Below are 16,794 nucleotides of genomic sequence, written 5' to 3' on the forward strand. Positions count from 1 at the left end.
CACAAACACTTCCTCTATGGCTGCTCTAAACCTGTTTGTAGCTTCAGTCCACAATAAGTTGAAAAACAGGATGTGACAAGTCCGTAGCTTTGAGCCACATTTCCTTATAAACATTCTCTTCTTGATTTCCCAACACCTGTCCCAGAGTGCCACAGGTGTTGGGTAGCTCGGTCCAACACCTGTGGCACTGCGCCACAGTGTTGGGTGGCACACCGGTACCACGGTGCCACAGGTGTTGGATAACCCAATCCAACACCTGTGGCCGTGAGCCCACGTCTGTGGCACCATGGAAAGGTGTTGGGCCCGAGTGACATTTTATAGTAAGAACTGCATGCTGCTCAACTTAATGTTCTTTGTTTATGTGCGTCCAGGAAAACTAAGAAGAAATCTGAAATGATAGAACTATTTATTATAAAACGGGTCGACAGTCGATATAGTTTATTTACAGTATATATCATGCCATGACATAAAAGGCAAATGTAAAAGTAAACAACAGAATGAACCCTAGAGTCGTAACAAAGTTAAGGCCTATATGCATATAAAATGGAACAAATATGAACTCATAAATCAAATGGAAAACAAGATTCAGAATGGTCGGTTCTTCCATTACACATGAGAGCTGGAAACAAAAGGAGGAAGCTTGTTGTTCATGTTGGTCTGGACCGTCTGGGGCAGCAGGTCTTCATTTATTTGTGCATCTCATCAAATAAATGAACGGACGAAAAAAATAAAACCATAAATATGAATTTGGCAAAACAAACGACTCTCAGTCAACATCATTTTAGTCTTAACTGAACTTTAGAAAACACGTTTCTGTTTAACCTGCAACACTTTACTGAATGCAGACGCTCACATTCACTGAGTCACAGCTTCAATCCAGTCTTCAGCGGCTTCCAGGTCCACTGACTGTCTCGGTCTGACACACTTCAAATCAGGAGCGCTGGCCTCAAGTTAAATTTAAAACTTTAGCAGAACAGATTTGGAACTTAGGGAATGCCTTGAACACACCTTTCTAACACTGCAAAATAATATACAGACATGAAAACACATCCATCCATCTGATGACGAGTCGCCCGTCCTGGTCGGACTGTGGTCGGCGACAGGAAACTGCAGGAATACAAACGCTGAAATATGATGAATGTGTGCATTTATGGCCGCACGACTGATGAAACACTGACATGGGAAGTGGCACAATACACATGAGTACACGTTATAGAAGCATTCACCGTTATGTTGACGTGGCCACCCAGCTAATGGAAGACTAGTTCTGATGCGAATAGTTTGCTTTTTTTTTTTTTTTGCAAAGACTTGACTAAAGAAAGTAAAAGACCGTATCAAAAAGACAAATTAATCTGTGGAACACAAAAAAAAAGTCCAAAAAGGTTTTTCCATGTAGCTGCCTGGAGCAATACTTTTCTTCTGTGAAGTCACATAGAAAAAGAAATGGTAGGCCTTTCACGTTCAGGCCTCAAAGTGCTGAGAAATCATCTTTGGATGTCCCCCATAATACTATCTGGTCAGCAAAAAACGAAGGGAGGGCACGCTCGTCAAAAGAGCACCTCTTCACAAAATACTGGCAATCTGGCACATTTTTTGGAACCCGGGTCGCGTGGTCCGTCGGCGGCGGCGGTGTCACAGGGAAACGTCTCTGGCGGGAGGGCAGGAGCCGGCGAGGAGCTCAGATGAGGGAGATGCGTATAGGGATGGCGGGAGACTCTGTCCTGTGCTGGGGGGAGTGATGGGACACCACGTGCTCCACCAGCGCGTGTTTGGACATGTGCTTCATAAGGTACGTCTCCTGCAAGGAACAAGAGCAAAGCGACACCTTTAGATGTGTTCAGATGGTAAAGATGCGTCTGGACTTGGACGTTGAACTCACTGAGGTGTAGGCCCGGCCGCACATGCTGCAGCAGTACGCCTTGGCGTTTTTGATGGCGTGTGCGGACAGGTGGATCTGCAGCGAGGCAGAGTCTGAGTAGGCACGGTAGCAGTTGGAGCATTTGAAGGGCTTGTCTTTGTTGTGTTGCCTCTGGTGAGACTTGAGCAGGAAAGAGGAGAAGAAAACACACAGAGGAGTGATGAGAAGGCAGAAGACTTTACCTCACAGTAGGACGGAGGGAACACAGCTCATGATTACCTGCAGATTAGAAAGTTGAGTAAAAGCTTTTTCACATCCTGGATGAGCGCATTTATACGGCCGATCGCCTGTGTGGATTCTGAAACGCAACAAGAGGACGGACTTGAACCAGGCCAGACATCAACACGATGGGGAGATAACAGGACAAGAGCAGGCAGAAACCACATTGTTGTGAAAGAATTCTCAGAGGAATCCAAAACAAATCCCTAAAATGTAGTTTTGATGCTAAAAGTTTGTTCTAGTGTTGGACATTTAATTCTTTTTGAGGGGAACTTTATCTGCAAAGACTAAACCAGGAAAGTACAAATGGAGTAAATGACCAAGCTCTGGAAGCTCCTGCTGCTACAGCCTGATCAACATTTAACGGCTCAGTTCACCTCAAGAGCAAATAAATTTAACAAACAACTAAACACGTTTAGTTTTGGTGGATAACGGTGAGAAAACCAGACATCACAAACACACTGGAGCTGCTTCTGAGTCGGACCTGGTGTGCTGCTGCAGGTGGGAGAGCTGGCGGAAACATTTCTCACAGTAGGAACAGCGGTACGGTTTGATGCCCAGGTGAATGCGCAGGTGCTGGGCCAGGTAGGAGGCGTTGGCAAAGGTCCTGGTGCAGTGAGGACACTTGTGGGCCTTCGCCTCCGTGTGCGTTTTGGAGTGTATCTGCATGTCGGACTTGGAGAAGAAGGTCAGCGGACAAACTTTACACCTGCATGGAGGAAGCAGCGACACAGAGAGAAAGAAGCACATGAAGCAGCTGCACAGAGAACAGACGAGTGGATGAACAGCCAGCGTGGGAGAAACCGAGAAGCTTCCAGCAGAAACACTGAACAATACAAAGTGTGGTCCTCATTTTCAGACCTTTGCTTCCTCTTTGCACATCTGTTCACTTTTAAATGTCAAAAATGTCTATACTGGTGGTTCTGACACAAATGACTCATATGAAACTCCATCCATCATCTCTACACCTTCATCCTCACCAGGGTCATGGGGGGCGGAGCCTATCCCAGCTGACAAACCTCCTCTTTATGCTGTCATTGTTACAACTGTTTTATTTTACTCTGTAGATTTACTGCAGTTTCCACTTTAACCCTGAACCACTGTTTACCTGAAAACAAGCGACGAGTCGGAGCCCCCTTGGTTCTCAGAGCAAATGTTCAACAGCCAATAGGAGCAGCCGGATAAAAAACAGACGCTCATTTCTTACCTGTAGGTTTTTCCCTCCTTTGCAGTGATGGTGACGCAGGACTGGTCGTTGCCGGAGGCCAGGATCGGGTAGGGCACCACCAGAAGAGAGGATCCGTTCTCCGCCTTGATCTTTTTACGGCCCCGCTCCTCCTTGGGAGGAGGACCGAGGAGCCCCACGAAGCCCCCGTGGTTCTTCCCGGGCTCCATGCCGTGTCCGCCGGCTAACCCTGAGATGAGGTGAGGGGTGGGGGCTCCACCCAGGCGGCTGTGGCTGCTGGAGGTGGGCGTGGTGGGCGTGATGATCTCTGAGGGGTTCAGGTTGCCCGTTCTGGACGCCAACGCCACACCTGATGGGCGCCAAAGTCAAGACAAGGACACGACTGGAATGAGTCATAAAATTATTAAATGACTCAAAAGTTCCTTTAAAATGCAGCAAAACCTACAACTGTTGGGTTCATGTCTCTGTAAACCGGTTCACATCCATGTCTGTCCAGACCCATGATAAACAGAGACGACACATATGACCCTACGGCGAGGCGGTCTGGTGGTTCTGTCAGGCTGTGGGGGGCGTTCTGGTGGCATTATTTGGGTCCACTTGTTCCCTCAGAGGGAAGAGTCACTGAGTGTTCATCTTTATCGTGTGATGAAACACTTCTGTCCTGATGGCAGTGGTCGCTGAAGCGTCTGGTGAGCATGAAAGCGATGTTGAGGCTTCACATTCACCAGATCTCAGCCCGACTGAACCCCCGTTGGACATTCAGACCGACATGTTGAACAGTTTTTCCACCTCCACCATCAAAGCCTTCCAGAGACTGAAGCTGTTCTGGTTGCATTCGGTGGAACAAACACGTCACTGAGACACTGTATGTTCTGTTGTTGTTTTGTCACCTGTCAAATCCAATGAGGAATACTTGGTAAAGGCTCTGAGCTAACATGGACATGAGCACACATTCCTGCAGATGAGGCCTGTCCACAGTGGGACACCGTGTTGTGAAACGCTTCCACTGTAGCTCAGATTCTGTTGAAATGATTACAACACGACTGCTCTTGTGTGCATAGCTGCTGAGATGTGATCCATGACGGTGACCTGACAACGATGATGGTAATGATGGTGAATACTTTCAGTAGGAGACTGCCTCTGAAGGTATTCAGTCATTCTGAGCGTCATGGGGAAACATTAGCTAGATTGAAATGTAAGTGGCCTGAGAGAAAACTAGACTTCTGCACCTCTTCTTGGCTGCTTGTTTAGGTTTTAGAAGATCTGTTCCCTACCAGGTCCAGACCGGGAGACTTAGAGGGCATTCCTACAGGCTGCTCTGCACGTTCAGGTTTGTACTCGTCCCATCAGATAGCAGCAGCAGGTCTGCTCCTGCAGGTCACTGCATCAGGTGACGTTGTTAAGTCAGTGTTGTGTTGCTCATATGAAGTGTGTGCATTCATCTGTGCTCGTCTGGCCGCAGGAAGTGGGCAGCATCTTCAACTTCTGCATCGTGTTTTGACTTTTTTACGTAATCGATTTGGAGTAAACAAGCTGTTCTGGCATTGTTTTTATAATGAGATGTAGAATAAAATAATTTGGATTAAATTTCACATTTTTAAGCTTATATTTGGTTCATTTTCCTGAACAAACCCACACATCACAAACGACTGCTAGAAAGTTCAAATCCAACATCTTTCTGTTTTTTTTTTACAGCTGCTGGTTCTGATAAACGGTTTCATTTTGGTGATTTTTAAATATATATGCCTTTAAAACCAACCCATTGGTGGGTTTTAGGGTTCAGAGGTTTAAGTCACATTATTTCACTCACATCTTCATCCTATTGCAGCACATTTGTCCTTCTGTTCTCTGTCAATAATCTGTCAACACCTCACACTAAACATGTGGGAAGACCTGGTCTGACAAAACAGAATCACTTTCTGGGACCTGAATGTTTCTGGCAAACTGTCCTCATGTGGCTGTGCATCAGTTCAGTAGATTATTTGTCATAAACATAGAAGGAGGAAGAAGCGACACCTCTCTCTGTAATTAAACACTTTTTATAAGTTTAACAGAAAATTCGTTTATTTAGTGTAAAGTTATCTGAGAGGCAGAAATATCCTGAACCGTATGACCTCAAACCTCAGAGAAAACCAGGTCAGCATCAGGATTACAACAAACCTCGTACACAGCGCCCTCTACAGGACACACAGAGTTCAACACGACGAGACTTTGACCAAAACAACTCAAGTTTAAATCCATCGAGATCCTTAAAACTCTGATCATCTACTGACGGAGGTACATCAGTGTTTACGTGGTTTTGTCCAGAGTCTCTGGTCCCTGATAACAACCTCTGCGTGCTGACGGCGGTTACCTGAGACGTGGTTGGTCCTGGAGGGATGATCGATGAGCTGACGCAGATGCCAGTCCTCCCATAACCCTCTGGCTTTTATAGCTGCCTTATCGTCCAGATTCAAGTTTACGTCTCCTAGAATACGACCTGACAGAGACGCCAAAAGATGCATTTTTAGAACCAGTGCACACGACACACTCTAGATTTACCTGAACTACGACTGAACATGAAGAGTTCATCTGCAGAAACAGATTCCTCCATCTCCACAGACCTTCATAAACCCACGGCTCCATCGTCTACCTGAGACAATCAAACTTAAGTTATCTCTACTGTTGTCATTTCTACTGAGTCAGATCCACTCAGCTTCAGTCTGACTGATATCATCTCAAGTAAATAACAAAAGAAAAAAAGTTTTGAGAAAATCTACAAAAATGGAGTTATCTGTTTTTATAAATGAACTCTTCATGTTTTCACTGAACAGCATCAAGGGGCAGCAAAGGACGAGTCAGAGATGAAAAAACAGTAAAACCAAGAAAAAGCAGAACAAAAACAACAGAGCGGAACTCTTGATGCAACTAATGCAGAACATTTTACTGCCGTTTGTTCATTTTATTGTCTGAACGTGGTGCACAGGATGCCTGTCTGTCTCTGTGGTTACCTCAGGTGTTCTACTGCATCATTCACAAGGCGTTCAGTGCAACTAGCGATACAAAGCTTTGATTACAGAACCAGCTCGCTCTCTGCTGGTTCCGGTCGGAGTACCTGTGACGGAGCTGGAGGCGGGGCGGGCGTGCAGGGCGATGTCGGGCTGAGACGGGCTGTGGCTGTGGAGGGCCTGCATCTGCTGAGCTTTGGACATCCCGTGCTGGCCGCCTTCCGCCTGGCTCGGGGGAGCCAGCAGGGGCTGCTGGGAAGGGGCTGAAGCGGGGGGCAGATGCGGCGGTCTGATCTTCTCGGCCATCAGCTGCTCCTTGATTTTATTGATCAAGACTAGGTTATCCAGCTGACAGCCAGGAAACAACATTTGTGACAAGAGAACAGCCATCATCAGTTCAGTCGGTGTCAGTTTATGAGGAAATGGTGCCCTCCAGTGGCTGATACGTGACATTAAAGCCAAACTTAAATAAAAAACACGTTCAAGAGCTGATGACTGTATTCACACCAGTGGTTACCTTCCAGCCTTTTAAAATCAAGTCCTATTTGCTTGTGAGCCCCACATCACATCATCACATCATCACATCATCACATAACCCTTCACTGGTTTGTCTCAACATAAAAAGACTTTTAGAGGCAAGAAAATGTGAAAGTGTTTCACCCATCATGCTGTTTTCTAGGCCTGAAAAATGATCAGTCCAATAATTACTAATGCAGCGACCCTGCAGGTTCATGTTTGGACCCCAGGGGGCAACAGACTCTTAACAAAGTGCTGTTTCGTTTCGTTTCGTTTCATTTATTAGCATCCCCATTAGCACCAGCATGAGCATTGGCTATTCTGTACAGGATAAAATCTGTCCAACCTACATAAACAAAAGCAGCTTTTAAGATCAAATGCTAAAATAAAAATAAGTATGAAGTGTTACGACTGTTCAGATGAGCTAAGAGCCAATAAACACACGTCTGTCTTGTGGGTTTAGTTGATAACATCAGTGAAGGAGGACATTGATCGACAGAAGACTGTTCTAAAGGTTTGATCTCCCCTCACCATCGGTTAAAAGCAGCTGATCTAAGGACCGATAGCATTCTCCTCTTTGTGTGCTAACTGTGTAGCAAAGGCTAGCAGCTTAGCTTAGCATAAACTCTGTAAAAAACAAGTGAAAGAGAGCACCTGAATCAGTCTAAAAGTAAAGCAAGCAGCCCGTCAGCACCTTTAAAGCTCATCAACACGTCACATCTGGTCAGTCTGAAGAATCAACCGCTGATAATTTAGATGTTTTATTTATATAAGCATGAATTCTTGAGTCTTTCTCAATTCTTGAGAATCAACACAGTGTTGTTCTGATTGTGTTTTATCCACTGATCAGACAGTTCTGTCCTGATTGTTGTGGTCTCCATCCTCATTCATACAACACCAGCGATCGCTATGGTAACGATGAATCAATGCTTCGGCCGTCGCTGAGCAGCACATCTCAACCCAATCAAACACCGATGAGAGACGTGTTATCGTTCTCTGAGCAGCACAGACAAACTACAACCACAACACAACTGGACCCCTAGACTAGTGTCACCTGATCAGTAACTAAGCAACTGTGAAGTATGGTGAACATCTCTTCCTCTTTTCTAACTTCTGGCCTTCAGTGATGAGCGGGAAAGTCCATCCATCCATCATCTCTACACCCTAGTCCTCACCAGGGTCATGGGGGGCGGAGCCTATCCCAGCTGACTCAGGGTGAAGGCAGGTTCACCTGGACAGGTAACCAGTCTATCACAGGGCTACACTTAGAGACAGACAACCAAGCACACTCACATTCACACCTACGGACAATTTACAATCACCAATTAACCTCAGCATGTTTCTGGACTGTGGGAGGAAGCCGGAGAACCCGGAGAGAACCCACGCTGCACGGGGAGAACATGGAGACTCCACGCAGGAAGATCCTGGGTGTCCTCACCGGGACGCCAACCGGCGACCTTCTAGCTGTGAGGCGCTAACGGTGCTAACCACCGAGACACCTGCAGCCCTGAGCAGAAAAGTGTTTTTGCAAAACGTTATGATAATAAAGTGAAGTGGACCATTAGGACAGAAAACATTATCACTTCATCACTTCATCCTTTGAGACATTTGTGAGAAATCTTGTCATCATGCGAGCGGCCAATCACGTGTTTGGTGAGGTCGCGGTGACCTTTGACCTTTGGCCACCACGATCGAGTCCGTTTATCGTCGAGTGCCAAACAGCGTTTGTGCCAAAATGTGATGAAAATCATGTTCAAGGGAGGGAAAGGGACACACGGACAGATGGACCACCTGAAAACATCGTTCCTCAGGCCTGTGGATGGAGGAGGAACTCAGCTTCCTGCACAGAGTTTAGAGTCTGAATGTTTCACAGCCAGAACGCCGTTAAACCACAACCAGTCTGCTTCACTTGTAGCATTTTGCACAGTTTAAACAAGCAAGATGTTAAAGCTGTAGAGGTGCTGATGGGCTTTGCTTCTATTAGCCAGAGACAGGCTAACACTTTCCACCTGTTTTCAGTCTTTATGCTAAGCTAAGCTCAAGCAGCTGCTGGCTTTAGCAGACAGATGTCTTCTTAGTAGCTCTTCAAATATTAAACTATTTCTTTAAAAAAAAACACTAGAACCCCTTTTCTAAGACAAACATTTTTATGGTCTGGTGTCAACAGAGAACAGTGAGAATACCAAAGTCACTCACCTGTCCAGGCATCGTAGGAGGTGGAGGCCAGAAATAGGGATTGTTAAAGCGAGGTTCAGCCATCCTGAAATAAACGAATACACACGAGGGTCATAAACAGAAGGACGGCAGCTCCTCCGACAGCCAAACACTGCTCAGGACGCGTACTGTGAACATCAAACTTAAAGGAAGCCATGGCGACTCCATCACCGGTGAGTTCTTTATGATTTCTTGTGTTCAGCAAAAAACAAAGATGAGGAGAAAATATGAAATAAAAACAAGTGTAAGCATTGGTTTTGTTTTTTCCCTGCTGTTCTCTGGTGGTCATGATGCGAGCCGTGTTCACTCCAGGTTACTGAGATAATCCTGAACCGTGTCCGTCATGTGTTACAGGAAACAGCAGCTACAGACCAGCGTCAGTATCTCAGCAGCTGACTGTCTGAAGTGATAATCTGAGAGGTTTTTACTCCGTCTTGTGATGGAGCTTTTGTTATTTTTATGTTCTGTATTAGTTCTCCTGCCTCCCCAACAGAGCAAAGCCAGATCTTGTTTCCTCGTCACTGATCATTCTGTGAGTGCGTCCGGTGGCTGTTTCTGAGGATTTCCAACCACCACGTCCACATGATGGGCATGCTGCCTGACAGATAGTGGGGAGAAACCTCCAAAAGAGTTATCAGAGAAAACAGAGCTGTTTCAATGTGATGTGCTCAGATCCTAATCTGTCCCTGACACATGGGGCCCAGAGTCTGGTGGGCAACAGGACCAACCTTCAGTCTTACTCCAGAGCAGAGCAGCACCTGCATGAAGCAGCCAGAGGTCAGGAATCAGCCCAAACACGGAATAACTTTGATGAAGATGCTGCACAGAAACAACACCATCAGTAAGTGACACAGCGGTTCATTGTATGTGTTTTTCTTTAACCTCTGACTGGCAGTGAAGCCCAAAGAGAGCCTCAAGTCTTCTATAAAATAAGCGTCTAGCTGCCGTGTTGGACGGATCAAAGCGTTTCTCATTTCTAATGCAGACGGAGAGTTACTGACTGTTCTAGTCGTGATCTGAAGGCCTTTCTTTCCATAACTTCTCTTTTCAGGCCGTATGAAGTTCTTTTTAAAACATTTTGCATTGCATGCTTTGGCACACTTCACCATTCCTGAGTCTGTTTGGCTTAGCGGAGGCATAACACAGTCCCCGTCCCGGAGCCAAGAGCAACAAACCCGATCCGTGCAGGGGTACGAGCGTACAGTACACCCCGCAAAATATTTCTCTAATGATGCCAGCGGGGATCGCTTTCACTTCCTGGAAGCTTTGGGCCTCGAGGGAGCAGGTTTAGGAGTCTGACTGCTGCTGGACGTCTTTGTGTCACTTTCTGAGGTGACGCTGAGGAAACAATCTGCTGCTGTGTGTTCTCCTCAGATCTGCTGAAGGCCTTCCAGTCAGCGGTCAGTGTTTGCAACCTGTAGAGTCCCGGCTGAGCTGTTTGTACGTATTTAAGGGCTGCTTTCAGGCTGTAGGATTATTTCCAGCAGGTAGGAACAAGATTTGTGCGTCCAGTCGGTCTGAAGCAGGTGCGTTAGAGAGTTCTGTACACGAGGAGATTTCTGTTTACTGTTTAGAGGTGCACGATTATTGTCATTATCAGTCAACCTGCAGAGCGCCCTCTTGATTCATCTGGATGTAAAATATCAGGAAACAGAGAAAATGATGGTTTCCCACAGATCCAGCATCACATCACAACCACAGAGAGAGCATCAAAGTGTAAGAAGCTGGAACTAGACAATAGTTTAGCTTAAAACATGACTGAATAATGAAGTGACAATCTGAATAGTTTTATAACTGATCTGCTGTCGTTCAACTTGGGGAGAAGAATTTGAGGACAATCATTTGCCTAAACGTGATCTCTCTGACAGACGTGGCAGTTTGATTTGCAGCATGTTTTTTTGAAGCCAAGCTTCAGTTCAGTAGATTTAAACACAGAATGGATCATATTCATGCACAGCAGCCAGACAGCAGCCAGGGTCAGATGTGCTGCATCTCGTTTATCCTACAGTGCAGCCGACTGCAGTTTGGATTTGAAATCGACTAATCGTTCAACCTGAAGATCACCTGTCTGACTAGTTCAGGTTCACTCCTGTTACCTCCATCAGCAGCACATCAAACTAAATGCTGGTCCTGTTTTATCAAAGTTTTAAACATCCATCCATCATATACACACCGCTGAATCCTCACCGGGGAGGCGGGCGGCTGGAGTCCATCAGTTTTAAACACTATAAAGTAATTAAACTGATGTAAGAGTTCATGTCTAAGAAGCTGCTGTTTAAGGACTAACTTCATGACCACTGGTTGTATTCATACGTCTTGAAGTGGATGATTAGAAAAACTGCATTTTATCACCGACGGCAGGTTTTGTTTGTAGCATCTGTAACACATTAATATTTTTGGGCATCTTTCAGGTTTAAGTTGAACTAAATGACATCAGATCAGCTGATGATCATCAGCGTCTGGTTGTAAATAAGAAATAAACCAAAACAAGGATGTACTGACTGATGAATTACCACAATTAATAAGAGCAGAATATGATAAACATTGTCTCTAGAATAGAAAGGACAGAGACCTTATTAATGACTAATTATCTATAAATGAATTATTGATCAGGTTTAGTGGTAATGATGAGGAATCATGTGATTAATAATGACACCTGAGCAGAGCTATCCAGTCATATGTGCTAATATGCTGCTAATCAAACAGCTGGTTGGTGGTTCAGGTGGTACCTCACTAATGTTCACATCCTGTTCCGACCCAAACTGGTTCTGATCCCCTCACAGACCGTCTCTCTCATGAAACCCGTCATCTCCAGAAACAAACTTGAGCTCAACTTTTCCCTTTTTTCAGAGCCTCTGTGCTGAATTAAACCTCCGTAACGAACCCAAAGAGGCAGAAAGCGGATTTTTTCGATCCGAACCTGAGCAGCTTTCAGGAAAACAGGATCCAGAAAACGTCTCGTCCGCAGCGCCGCGTCCGTCCGTCCGCCGCCTCTCCCACATTCTCAGACAGTTTATTAAAAAATTTCAGACAAAAGGAAAACAAAAATGGCAGCCCTGTCTTATTTTTATAAGCACTGGACGCCATATTCTGCAGATCCGAATATTGTGAGCAGATAAAGCGGCGCTGCGTCCTGGACGCGCCGCGCCGCGGCCGCGTGTCCCATATTTGCATTAAGCGTACGAATGATTGTTTACTTTGATTTGCAGGTTTGAATAGCCCGGCTCGAGCAGCGAGAGCAGAAAAAAAGCCCTGACACTTCCTACAGCAGCCATCCTGCCGTCGCTGTGAGCAGCTGCGGAGCCGGAGGTCCAGCGTCCATCGGCCGCCTGTCGCCCGCTGGAAGCTTTTAGAAGCTCCGAGGCCACGAAGCGGCGGAGCGGCTGCTGCTGCTTTGCTGCTTTGCTGCTTTGCTGCTTTTAATTGCAACTTTTGCTCGACTTCAATGGAAACGAAGCTCCGCGGACGAGCTGCGAGGAGAGAAAAGAGCAGAACCGGGCGGAGCGGTAGCACCGAGAGCAGAACCTACCTGAACCAGCACCGACACCAGCACAACCCGCTGCTTTTCTTTCTTTCTTTCTTTTCTCTTTTTTTAAATAAAGGATTGGACTCTTCTCTCCGCTCGCTCTCAGTCGGACTTCAAACCTTCCGGGTCGCCTGCTGTTCACTTCTGGGTGCTGCAGGCGAAGGAAGCGTTCGGTGTGAACACGCAGCGCTGGAACCGGTTCTTTAACCCATTTTCTGAGCCTCCAGTTTGAACGATGGAGATTTTTTTTCTCCTTTTTTTTTTTTTTTTTTTTCTCCGCGTGCAGATGTTTTGTGGTGTGCGCGCAAAATCCGTGTGCACGTGGATCTGGTGTTTAACGGCGTCCTGTTGTGGAGGTGATTTCTGAACGCCTGCGTACAGCTCACTGCCCCTCACGTCCAAAAGCACCCAAAATAATCTGAAATAAACACGTTTAAAATAAAAACACGCAGTTTGTGGTGACGGAGGCAGAATTGCGTGGATGTGGCGGCGGGAGTTTGTTGCATGCACGTGTCCTCTTGATTTTATTTTTTATTTTATTTAATTTAATTTTTAAATATCTGGTGTCCATGCAGCCAGAGCGTCATGTACAGTAGATATGAAGAGTAATCCTCTCAGCAGCACCAGGCTGCTAATATGCTGCGTGCTTCCTCAGCAGGCAGCAGGAGATGGCACTGCTGCCTCAGCTCAGAGCTTCAGCCCTCATGGGTTCCTCACTGAAGCTCAGGAGATGTTCAGGAAGCAGCCATGACTTCACAGGAGGACAGGGGGCATCACTGACCACACAGCTCCTGAAAATGTGACATTCTCTATCGTCTAATTGTTTTAGAGCTGTTACTGTGGAACCCAGAACATCCAGATCAGTGAGAGCGTTTTTATGAATCATTTAAAAGCATTTAAACACTTCAGGATGCCAACAGCAGCAGTAGTTTCTCTGTCTTTGTCGTCTACTTGTTGAATCGCTCCATGCAGCAGGATGACTCCTGAGTCTTCGTCTGTTTCAGTAAACGAGTGAATATTAAGCCTCCAGTTCAGCAGCAACACAAACGAGAGCCTCCATAATGAGCCTGCAGGTGAATCAGCAGCTCTCTAAGCCAGGATTTATTACCGTATTGGTTTTATCTGGTGTAACGAACCAGCAGCTGAGTGAAGCACGCCATCAGCTCCTCATCATATCTGGATGATTATCAGCCAAACAGCCGTCCTGTCATCGGCCCAAACAGTCCACGGGCCCGTTGGGCTGCACAAACACCACTTCCACCCTGAAGTCAAATGCTTCTTAAAGGATTGTGAAGTTCATTCATGAGTGTCGGTTACTGTCGCAGCTCAACATGGTGGCTTTGCTCCACAAACACACACACACACACACACACACACACACACACACACACACACACACACACACACACACACTTAAACACATTCAAATTTGATGTTTAACATGCAAAACTCCAGCGAGCTCCGTCTCGTGTCCACGGCGTGAGTCAGACAAACGAAGTGACTGCTGATAGTCACAGAGGCACAGCAGAGACCATCTCATCTGCTGCTGCTTCACTACACATCTACAGCTACATCTACAGCTACAGCTAGAAGCTAGAAGCTAGAAGTTCGGCTGAAACAGAACCATGAGCAGCGACCAGTGACCACCTGTAAGATCTTTAAAGCTTTGTCATGAAATAATGATAAAATATAAGTCCACTACACATCCAACACAGTCGATTCACTCCTCTTCAGACACTATTAACATGTTGGTTTTTTCCCCATCATTTAATTGAACTTTGGTTTCAAGAGGCGGATCTCTGCTGCGGTTTCTTTAGAGCTTCAACGTGGTCCGATGAAGCGTCCATGAAGGCCTCCATAAACCATAGAAACATGGTTTTACAAAATTCAGACAAACATCTGCAAAATCTGAAGCACTGTAGAGAAATAAGTCCCTAAAACACGTACAGAAAACATGATGTGTAGGTTTTCTATGAGTACAACGTGTCCGTCTATGAGGCTCCGCTGGATGCTGGTAAACAGCTGCTCTCAGGCTGTATTTAAATAAACTTTATCACTGAGATCTTTTATTCAGGAGAAACCTGCGTAGAGGAAAAAATAAAGAACATACAGGACGTGTTATTGATGGTAACACATGATCTTCCACAGCAGTTTAAATTTGCCTCGCCACAGATATGCAAATGCTCAGATTTCCATGTTTCTGACTCCTCATCCTCGCTGGCTTTAAAGTTCAGTTTCATGACTGTATGATCACGGACAGGTGCCCTCAGATCTATTAAAATCCAGATCTCCTGAGTTTGAACATGAGATACCACTAAAGCTCCAGGAACCGGTCCTCAGCATCACTAGTGGTGTGTTTGGATGTAACCAGAGAGCAGCGAGGCAGTTCCTCCCTGGAGAGCCTAACAGATAGATGGTACCCTCTGTTGGGTCAACGGGACCATCCAGTCGCTAACAGGAAACTAGAAACAGTCACCTGTGGTTCATAAACGAGAACAACAGATTCAAATATAGGAAAGCACAAATCAATCATATCTCTATACCTAATATGTGTGTTTGCCGTCTCATCCTACTTTAGAAGAGTCCTCGGTTATGAGAGATCCCGGTTGTATTTACTGTAACCTCTGAAACAGCAGGCTGTCCTCTGGATAAGTTGGGTGTCACTGATGATGGCTACTGAACACAGACATTTAATTGTAATCGTGCAGTGTGATTGGCTGCATGGTTAGAGAGAAGCCTGGTTTAGACGTAGTTCTGCCTTCTCACAGATACGTCCAGATCTCTTGGCACACGATTGGTCCAATCCACAGCATCCGTACCCTGTTAAGAGAACCTCCTGCTAGTGTTTCCTGCTCTCTGGCTGCCAATACCTTTCCTTTGTTAGCTGCTATGTGCTGATGTCTTATAGGGAGGCTGTAAAACAGCCTCAACAAAGCAGAGGTACGAGATGTACCAGCCGGTGTGGATAGTTTGGTAACACATCTTCATCAGAGCACAAGCATGTGTGTGTGTGTGTGTGTGTGTGTGTGTGTGTGTGAGATGCTGCATTCCTTCTATCTGACCTGTCACAGGCTTCATGCGTTCAGTCCTTCAGGGCCTGCTGGGACTGATGCCTGAACCTCGTTCCCTTTCAACTCATGCATTAATGCACATTAAATGATGTCAATGCTAAGCTAGCAGCGCCTTCACAAAACAACAATCCCAACATAACGCAGACATGTTTGCACATTGGTGCTGAGAATCATTCATCTTCCATCCAGTGTGTCTGTTGCTACTGTCAACAGGTTTCTCTTTGTGCACTTTGCATCCGTCACTGTTAGCGAGCTAGCTGCTGGACTGGTTTTCTTGTCTGTACAAACAGGGCCACACCCTCTGAGATGCACATGTCGTCTCACCTCCCCAGGCCAGGTGCACGGGGGAGGCGAGGGGGGAGGAGGGAGGGTCATTATCCCCGTGAGGGTGGAGCGAAGGGGGAGGTGAAGAAAGCGGATGAAGCATTTGAAGCTCATACTGACATGCTGCTCTGGAGGCTCCTGTGAGCTCAGGTAAGAACTGATGAACTTCATAAACAACATCCATGTTTAGCGTCTTTCTGCTGCATGCTGTTTGTAATGGAGACGGTGGGAATGTTCTAACAGGTCGGACCGGTCCGATCATTCAGTGTCATGGTCATATTTGCAGTCAGGTCACGTCAACAGCGTCTGAGCTCTCAGTGTTCGGTGGTTTGGCTCATTGGTGGCACGTTTTAAATATGATTTGTAGAAATGAAATACAAAATGATGCATGTTGGTGCACGCAGACGTATCCTGAGCTTCTTCATTCTGACCTCCTGTACACAACTGTCTGGTCCAGGGTTCAGTACTAATGTACACAACCAAGTATTGATCTGGACCCACGAGGCACAAACGCTACTGGAAGAGGGATGATTGTGTCAAACATTAATGTGAGTTTATAAGGAGTGTTTACTGTTGTTTAGGGTGGGGGGCTTTACTGTCAGCAGGGCATTCCTGAGCGCTGTTACCCCGGGGCAAAAAGAGAACCTGTTTCATGATTGGCTGCCTTGTGTGTGTTGTTTTGTTGCAGCCATGGACGGCGTGTTGGAAGGAGCAGCGCTGTTGTGTTCATGTAAGCTGGCCTGCAGCCTCCTGTTCCTGCCCTCGCTGGCTGCCTCCTCCAGTCCCGTCAGCTTCTGCTGCTGCTGCCTCCTCATCTTCACCGACTTCTTGGT

At 46.2% G+C, this 16,794-nt stretch overlaps 1 protein-coding gene across 2 annotated transcripts; it reads right to left on the reverse strand.

Annotated features, from left to right (window-relative positions):
• Positions 1–389: 389 nt before the first annotated feature.
• znf362a (zinc finger protein 362a) lies at positions 390–12,766 on the reverse strand. 2 transcript variants are annotated; one of them, XM_008289666.1, is made up of 9 exons: positions 12,570–12,766; positions 9,023–9,086; positions 6,418–6,625; positions 5,677–5,802; positions 3,345–3,672; positions 2,622–2,846; positions 2,138–2,216; positions 1,880–2,038; positions 390–1,798 (listed from the first exon to the last, which is right to left on the reverse strand). In XM_008289666.1, the coding sequence occupies exons 2-9, from the start codon at positions 9,083–9,085 to the stop codon at positions 1,679–1,681; spliced, it is 1,308 nt and encodes a 435-aa protein (XP_008287888.1). In that variant the 5' UTR covers position 9,086; positions 12,570–12,766; the 3' UTR covers positions 390–1,678. The 2 variants fall into 2 exon arrangements, with proteins under 2 accessions (XP_008287888.1, XP_008287879.1); XM_008289657.1 differs by having other exon boundaries at positions 6,418–6,658.
• Positions 12,767–16,794: the final 4,028 nt, after the last annotated feature.

This window comes from Stegastes partitus, unplaced genomic scaffold (genome assembly GCF_000690725.1).
Source record: "Stegastes partitus isolate 25-593 unplaced genomic scaffold, Stegastes_partitus-1.0.2 Scaffold14, whole genome shotgun sequence".
Taxonomy (NCBI): domain Eukaryota; kingdom Metazoa; phylum Chordata; class Actinopteri; family Pomacentridae; genus Stegastes; species Stegastes partitus.

Bases quoted from the DNA above. Each gene is read 5' to 3' on its own strand.
- znf362a (XM_008289657.1), bottom strand. From the start codon at position 9,085: ATGGCTGAACCTCGCTTTAACAATCCCTATTTCTGGCCTCCACCTCCT. The intron at 2,847-3,344 runs GTAAGAAATGAG...TCCTCCATGCAG, and splicing joins AAGGAGGGAAAAACCTACAG to GTGTAAAGTTTGTCCGCTGA. The intron at 1,799-1,879 runs GTGAGTTCAACG...TGTTCCTTGCAG, and splicing joins GCGGCCGGGCCTACACCTCA to GAGACGTACCTTATGAAGCA.